Source organism: Chaetura pelagica, unplaced genomic scaffold (assembly GCF_000747805.2).
Source record: "Chaetura pelagica isolate M959 unplaced genomic scaffold, ChaPel_1.0 scaffold248, whole genome shotgun sequence".
Classification (NCBI taxonomy): domain Eukaryota; kingdom Metazoa; phylum Chordata; class Aves; order Apodiformes; family Apodidae; genus Chaetura; species Chaetura pelagica.
Genome location: NW_009954309.1, coordinates 839,167 through 847,146, shown reverse-complemented (window position 1 = coordinate 847,146; position 7,980 = coordinate 839,167). Strand labels below are relative to the sequence as shown.

General features: G+C 41.1%; 1 protein-coding gene across 1 annotated transcript in view; it reads right to left on the bottom strand.

Moving 5' to 3' along the window:
* The window catches only part of LOC104394375 (pancreatic triacylglycerol lipase-like), a 14,827-nt gene extending 9,901 nt beyond the window's left edge, over positions 1-4,926 (bottom strand). The window contains exons 1-5 of the mRNA XM_010003959.1: positions 4,878-4,926; positions 4,059-4,213; positions 3,423-3,548; positions 1,180-1,314; positions 1-101 (exon numbers count right to left, since the gene is read on the bottom strand). Coding sequence (XP_010002261.1) covers positions 1-101; positions 1,180-1,314; positions 3,423-3,548; positions 4,059-4,213; positions 4,878-4,926 — 566 coding nt within the window. The remainder of the gene's footprint in view (positions 102-1,179; positions 1,315-3,422; positions 3,549-4,058; positions 4,214-4,877) is intronic.
* Between the last annotated feature and the right edge of the window lie 3,054 nt (positions 4,927-7,980).

Sequence of the window (7,980 nt, the reverse complement as noted above, 5' to 3'; positions counted from 1 at the left end):
CTTCCGATCCCCGGCCGCCTCCTGCCAGCCTCACCTGCCACGTGTGCTCCAAGGCTGTGCCCAATTATGTGAACATCAGCTGGAGAGTATTCATATTTTTCCTGAGAGAAGAGCAATATAAAAAAATTACTACATCTGTTTCCAGCAGCAGCAGGGAAGAGTAAAAAGGGGGTGAAAAATTAATTTGCCTAGAGGAATTTGACTCGGGAACTTGTATGGGGTTTCAGCATCTCTTTGCAAATTTAGATACTATGTCCAAACCAGATTTTTCAAATTTCCTCATTCATCTGTTGCCTCAGTTTGGAGGCTGTTAAAACTCTTGACAGCTCTGTCAATAGAGTCCTGAGAGACTCAGTTTCCTTTTTACTTCCTAGAACCCTTAAGATTCACAGGATGGTTTTTTGCCCTGCAAGATTCAGCTGGGCAGTTACACTGGCCAGGTCAGGCAGCACCTGCAGCTGGAGGAGGACACAAGAAAACAGATGCCTTCAGCCTTTTTAGGCAGTGATTGAGCAGCTGCAATGAAGATGTAGAGACTGGGACACAGGTCAGAGCACTCCCAGAGCCAGCTTAATGTCTACTGAAGTAATTCATAGCTCACTTAGGGCAAATGTGTGTTGAAAGCATTTAAGATTAAAATAAGCCTTCAAACCAAGCACTTCTTCCCATATGAAGGTAGCTAAGAAGGGGGCACATGGCACTTTCTGTAGATTTAGGCACTGTGCACAATAGCTTTCCCTGGAGCAGCTGAGGGGGGATGACTTGCCCCCAGGTGTTGTTGCTCACCAAGAGCTGCTACTGGCTGCCAGCTGGTTTTCTGGCATTCTTAGGAGCTGTTTGGTAGGTTTAGCCTCCATGAAAAGACAGTTTGCTGTGTTGGTTATCTCTCCATATTTAAGACTACACAACACTTTACATCTGTGAAGATCCATGTTGACAACTGTTTGGCTGTACTATGGGGATGTCTTGTACGACTTGCTCTACATGACCTGGCTAACCCTGCTGTTGTCACATAGTTCTCTAACTTAAAGAAGTCTGTTTTCATCACAACTTCTAAACCAATCACTGAATAGGAGAAAATGTTTTCTGCTTGTTACAATCACATTCATGAAAGTTCCTGAATCAAATTTCTTTCAAATCAGCATTACAATTATAGCTTTATAACCACAAGTTTCTTACCATAAGAACATTTATAAAATAAGCTATTTCAGCGCCTACGACCCGGACGTTGTTGGATGCCTGGGTGTACTGGCACCTTGCTCCTCTTTTCCAGTTCACACAGATGCAGTTCACATCTTCTACAGAAAGCATCCTCTGTTTTGTAAAACAAAATTGAAAACCAAAGAGTCCCACAGTAAACACAGTCTGGAAGTGATTCATGTTGCTTATTACAGCTCAACTGATAAACGCTGTAGGAATTTGTAAGAGAACACTTGGAGAAGCAAGATCTTAGCTTGTATTTGTGGTCACATCAGCGCTCACACCACACTGAGACAGGGTGGGGTGCTGCAGTAATGGCCACGCTATTATTTCCAATATGCATAGCAGTATTTTTTACAGAAGGAAAAAGAATGTAAAGATTGATACTTCTAATTTTGAATTGCAATCAAACTTCATATGCAACATTAAACAAGAGCTCTACTGGCATACTGATTCACTTAAGTGATTTGAAAGTACTTTAATTCAAATTCAATTAGAACTGATATTATGATAACAAGTTTTTCTGATACAGATTTGCAAGAAAGAGAGTGTCTTTTAATGAGAGAATGCATAAACTGCTGGTGTCACTGCATAATCATTTCAGATTTGTGGCTTTATTTGGGAATGTGAATATACAGGCAGATACTTTACTGTCTGCCACAGAATCTGAAGCTTTGCTTTTCTCCTCTGAGCTGGATTGCTTGGCTAAGTGTATTTTTCTTTAGCAGTTTTGGTATATTTATTCTTCTTTGCTTTATGTTCAGATGTTATAAAGCACGCAAAACTAATTACAACTGGTGAAGGAGAGAAAAGGCAATAGAAGCATCTGTGGCTATGTTAGAAGTGGTAAAAATAGATACGCAGACAGGATTGTTACTTAATGGGAAGGAAAGTAAATAACAGATATATGTGGGAGGGCTGCTGTATTCACAGTCCCATTTGCTTCTCTCTTTACTGAAAAGATTCATTGAGGCCAATTTTTTTAAATGAACTGGAGCATTGCAATAAAACAAGCTACCATGATAGAGAATTTAAAGATTTATCTAATGTCTCTACATTCTCGTGAAAACTGAGCAAAAGAATTTAAGGTATGAGCTGAAGCAAAATATGAGTTGTCTTGTGGATTGTGAGGTGCTAGAAAAAATTATCTGAGTGGAAAATAAGAGGCTGAGAATTAGAAAACACCTATCTGCTTCTGGTAGTCTGAACAAATTATTAATCCAACAGTATTTCCTACACATTCAGAAAGTAATAACATAGGGGTTTTTTTAATAACAAACTATCCAGTAAATTTCTTTTCTCTTCGTTTGATGTAGTATCAGAGAAGCATGTAATGAGGATGCAATAAATGTGAAATACCTTGTGTTTAGTGAACTTTAACATTGTTTTTCATAGTGTTCTCCTAAGTAAAAAAGGAATATGGAATTTTGAAAAAACTGTAGTTGTGTGATAGTTGAAAAAATATCCAAAAAATGTTATAGGCATTTTGCTTTATGTGCTATATTGCTAGTAGTTTTCATTAGCTGCAGCTGCAATAGAAAGAATGTTTATAGGATATGAGAAGACCAGGATGCTGGAATTGCAACTTTGTGTGGGGACAGAGTTAAGAAATAACTTGGGGCATTAGTGCAAAAGCCAATGAGGCAGAGTGCTTTACTGCATTCACTGTTCATAGCAAGTCCTTGAGTGAAAGTTTTGCTCTAAGTGATCCCCTTGAGGTTCCTACTGGCTGTACATTTCTACAGCTTTATTGCTTCTGTTAATGGTCAGCCCATGTCCCCAGCCCCCAGTAGCCACGTGGCAGACTCTGCCTTTGTGATGGATTTTCTGCATCTAGAAACCTGTCTCTCGTCTCCAGAAATATGATGCAAGAGTTATGAGCCTGCAGTTCTTTCTGGAATTGCCCTCATTTCTAAGCAGTATTTTGCTTCAGGGTTTGTGTTGTTTTTACCAAGAAAAAAAGGCACTTATTGAGCCTGTTGTCACTCACTGCACTAAAGAGAAGAATCTGATGCATTTTACTTCATGCTTTTCCTCAAGATGCAGAGCTACATATTTAAGTTGCTAATAATTTGGAAAGAAGTGGCCTTTTTTTTCCCCCTTCTTACCATTACCATGAGAGAAATTGGTTAGAAACAAAGAAAACAAACAATTTACAGGAACATTTTTATAAATACAAAGTAAGGAACTTCACAGGGGCAGAATTTCCCTGTGGTACATACCTTGCACATGTCTGACAGCCAGTTTTCCTCTCCATTATCTACAAATCCATGTACAATAAATCTGGTTATCCTACTCGTGTTAAAATTTGAGGAATCGATTGTCGAGATATCAGTTGAATCGACCTCCTGTTGTAGATATTAAATTAATATTTCAGTCTGCTTTCTGGAAAGAGTTCATCAAAATTGTAAAGACCTGAACCATGCCTGTCTATACAGGCATTTAAAAGTTGCACAATGTTAAACTCATCTGTAATTGTTCACATGACTCTGAGTTAAGGTCTGTATCTCCATTCAAAGCAAGCTCTGGCACACATCTTAGAGCAGCCAAGACTTTGCTTTTAATGTGTTTTTCTGCTATCTGTGGAAAAAAAAAGCACCCAGTAGCTTTAAAAGTGCTCAGTTTCTCAGTACTTCTCAGTGGCCATACAGAAAACATGGGGGGAGGGAGACTGATTTGTGAGGGCTGGAGTAGGATGAGAATTCTGCCCCAGAGACTCTGCCAAGGGGCTGGAAGAGGTTGTCTCTTTGTTAAAGTGGAGGTTTGACCTTTTCTAACACTGCCAGGACCAGAGCTGGCATCTGTGTTTATTCTTCTTGCATGTAGTATACTAATGTTTAAATCACAGCAGTTCTTACCTGAGGGTTATCAGGATTTTCTCTTGTATACAGGAGAAAGTGAATGTCTATCTTTTTTGGATTCCAGGGTAGTTTATGGACTGGTCTTTCTACACTCCCAGACCATGGTAGATCATCTGAGAAGCATCCAAGCCTGTCAAAGCAGACTTCTTCACCTGTAGCAAACAGATCAATAATATGTGAATGAGTAAAGATGTGGGACAGCCTAGTCAGAACTCATAGCATCTCTTCTCCAGAGGTCTCTTGATCAGTTGAAAATCCTGTGGTTTACAGAAAGCAAAGACCAGCAATTGTCCTCTCTCAGATCTTCAAATGCTACAGTTTACCCCGAGGAAGAAGCCACCCTATCACTCATCAACAAAATAATTGGTGGAGTTCCTATGTGAGTGTCCTGTACCATAACTTGGGTATCTTTGCCTGAGGCAAAGACATCTCATGAGTTTCTTCTAATACCAAGGCAAGATATTCCAAATAATCAGCAATAACTTGAGACTGTGCTCAATAGCTGGCTACACTGTACACAACAAATCTTATACAATACAGCCAGTGGCTTCTGCTGACCATAAAGATATCCTTCTTTTCAACTGTTCCCACCTTACTTCTTCCCCATTTCCACTGCTAAGGAGGGGTACACCAAATAATTTCTTAGGCTTGGTAGAGCCAACATAAGAGACACACACACTTATCTCACCATTCTTGTGCGGGCAAGTGAATGATGGAACCACAATCAGTAATTTTTAAGGCACCATAGTGTAGAATAATATCTCACAAAATAGAGCAGCCTAGAAACCCATATAAATACTAACCCTATATACTTACCTTCTGCTGCGTTGAGCAGAAATAGTGCAAGAATCCAAATTCCAAGCATCTAGAACAGTAGAAAAAAAGAAAAGTGGCTAGGGTTTGCTAGCAAGGGCACTTAGCTTTCTGGTGGTGAATTTTCTGAAGGTGAAAAGGATGCTGTGTCTGTCTGCTCTGCAACGTGCATCTGTGTCCACCCCCTGTGAGATGTGTGATTCATCTTTCTGTTTGCTGCACTAGAGATTGTGGGACTCCTAAATCTACTAAGGCATAGCTGAAATCCAGAGTGATTTTTGTCCTGTCATGGCCACACTTCTAATTGGATGGATAGTAGCTACTTTAGAACTAGCATAAGGATGCCTTTGTGAGCTGCCATCCCCCTTTATACTGCTGTGTCTTGGGAAATCTTATACCTGATAAGGTAAAAGAAAAAGCCCAAAATCTAAAATACTTACAATGCAGCCTTGGAGCTCTGTGCCCGGGTGTGCAAACTTTGCATGTAGTTTTTATAGTCTGCTTTATCCTTGGAAATGTTCCCAGAAAGATAGGAACATTTATTTCAGATTACAGTTTATAGCTAAGCTGGAAAACAACTTTAATGGTTAGTTTCTCTGAAAACTCCAAAATCCATGAACAGGGATTTCTTGTACTAGAGCCCAGAATAGGATTGGAGCTCCAGAAGTAGGGTCATTCCCAGGCAGCAACAGTCAGGAGTGGGACATGGAAGAGAATTATGTTGGTCTGTGTGGCAGTGCATTTAGGGGCTGCTTTTGGCCAGGAAGGCTTTTGTTTTTAGTGTTGTGTTGGGATGTGGGGGGACCTACTGGGGCACTTAGTAGAGAACCACATGGTATTTAAGTCCCCTCCCTTGCCCTACATTGAGTGACTTTGGATGTGAAATGCTCCTGTACTTCTGGGTCTTTGGTGCCCATTTCTTGAGATCAGCTCAATCTGGTGAAGTCTTACATCCCTTCAGAAAACTTCTGAGTGGGCCTGGTATGCGAAAGTATCTGACCTCCTGGTATGCCTTTCCTTGTTGAAATGAGTAGATGTAGAAGGACAATTGTCTACCCTCAGTAGGTTGCTCTGCTAGAGACAGCAACTAAATGGTGAAGAACAGCCTGTGGAAAACAGGAACGTCCGGGAACCCCTTGGTCCTGTTTGTGTCTAGGAAAAGGCTGTAACTAGACTCAAGAACAAATGATACCTCAGTTAACTCTGCTCTCTGTCAGCTTGGCTGTGCTTTTTGGCTGTGAACACGTGACTTGGCAGAGCTGATATTCCCTAATCTTCATCTCTGGGAATGACCAAATGGATGCCAGCTGTGTGCATTGGTATCGTATGGCTCTCACCCGTGCTAGTGGGGTTTATTTCTTGAAACAGTAGTTAAGCTTTTAATTCTTTCAGCATCCTTATTTGAAGGAGCATTTAAATTTGTTAATATATTCATATTGGTGATACAAGAGAAACAGTGCATGTCCTAGCATGCTGGTAAGTTTTAATGCTTGTGCAAAATGAGGAGGAAACAGTCTTCCCCATTTAACTTGAGAGCTAGTGGAAAAGAATTGAGTTAGGATTTTATTGCAGTTAGTCTGCTGCTTTTATTCAACACAGTAATAACACATGGCAAACTGAGTAACTAGACAATGGCCATGGTCAGATGGGCTTCAGCTGCTTCCCTCTGCTTGGAGAAGAGGGGTAGAGCAGGCATGCACGTCCTTAGGTAAGATGCAGGCTGCTCTCTGTCTGGAGCAGCTGTTCTGGTCCTCGCAGCCTCACAGTCAGGGGCTGCTGGAAGAAAGGAGGCTTTCAGGAAAGAAACCAGTAAGGGCCTTGCTCTGTTTCTGCAGTTCTGGGGAAGCTGTAGTCTGGAATAGGAAGCAGGCAGAGGAGAGGACTGGATTTCCCTTGCTGCAGGATGCTGCGGCTCTCTCCTGAGACAGTGTGGTACTTCCTAGCATTGTTCATTCTTCCCTTGCACCTGCCAAGTCCCCAGGGGCCTTGCAGTACTGAGGACTGCAGATCTCTCTTGGCTGAACCTCAGACTTGTGTTTAATTATGCTTTTAATTTCATCCAGACTCAGCCAGCATTTAGTCAAGGGTACACTTCTTGTTTTTGTTTGTTTTTGGTTTTTTAAAAAATTAATTTGGATATTCATACTCATTATAAATAAATGATTAATATTGTATTTCTACTCCTATTTCTTAGAAGTTTATCTTCCCAAATACTTGTACATCATTTATCAAACACAGGGAAATGAGAGTGAATAAATTATTAACTCTTTCTTCCTATTCATTAACTTAAGAGTTCGGTTTTTATACCTGCTGCCTTGGTCCCTTGAAGCTGAAGTGTCTCACTCCTGCCATGCTTTGCAGAGCAGTAGTGTTGATATTCATGTGAAATAGTCAATCCCAGGTTTTTCAAAGCCTGGAGTTATTCAATGTCAGAGTTTCTCCCCAGGATTGTCAGTGGCCACAGCAAAGGTATGTGTTTGAAATTAAACAGCAGCCAGGTCTGTGATTTAGCTGTTCGGTTTCCTCCAAAGCAGGGAACACTTGAGGTTTGCCTTTCCCTGTTGTTTCCCTGAAAATGCTGTGTCCAAAGGGCTGTTCTGACCTGCTGAAGAGAGATCCTGGTCTTGATCTGTTCCTGCCTCATCCCACAGCGTCCACTTTAGGGCACTGCTCTTGTGTGGGGCTGGAAAATGGGTGAGCAATAGTGGAGGCTGCAGAAAGGAGGTGTTTGGGACTTTCTCCAGCCTATGGGTGTGCTGATGCAACGTGCTGCCTTGAGAGTGGCTGATAGGCAGAAAATCTGGCAGCTTATCAATGCGGTGGGAAACAATTCTTACCTGCTTTTCTTGAGGCACTACTAGAATAAGTTTGTGCGGGGTTATAAATGGATCTTAGCAGATATGATTTCCAGTTGCTTCTATAGCTATAAGCAAAATAAACTTGGTTCAAACTTGAAAAACAGACAAGTGTGTTTGCAAAGGACTGAAATAATAAAGGAAGCAACAAGAGAGTTTAATTTTTGCTTTAATAGCTGCATGTAGCGACATTCCCATGCACAGGACTGATGGTTTGCTCAGCTGTGCAGAACAGTTGCACTCTGTGACCT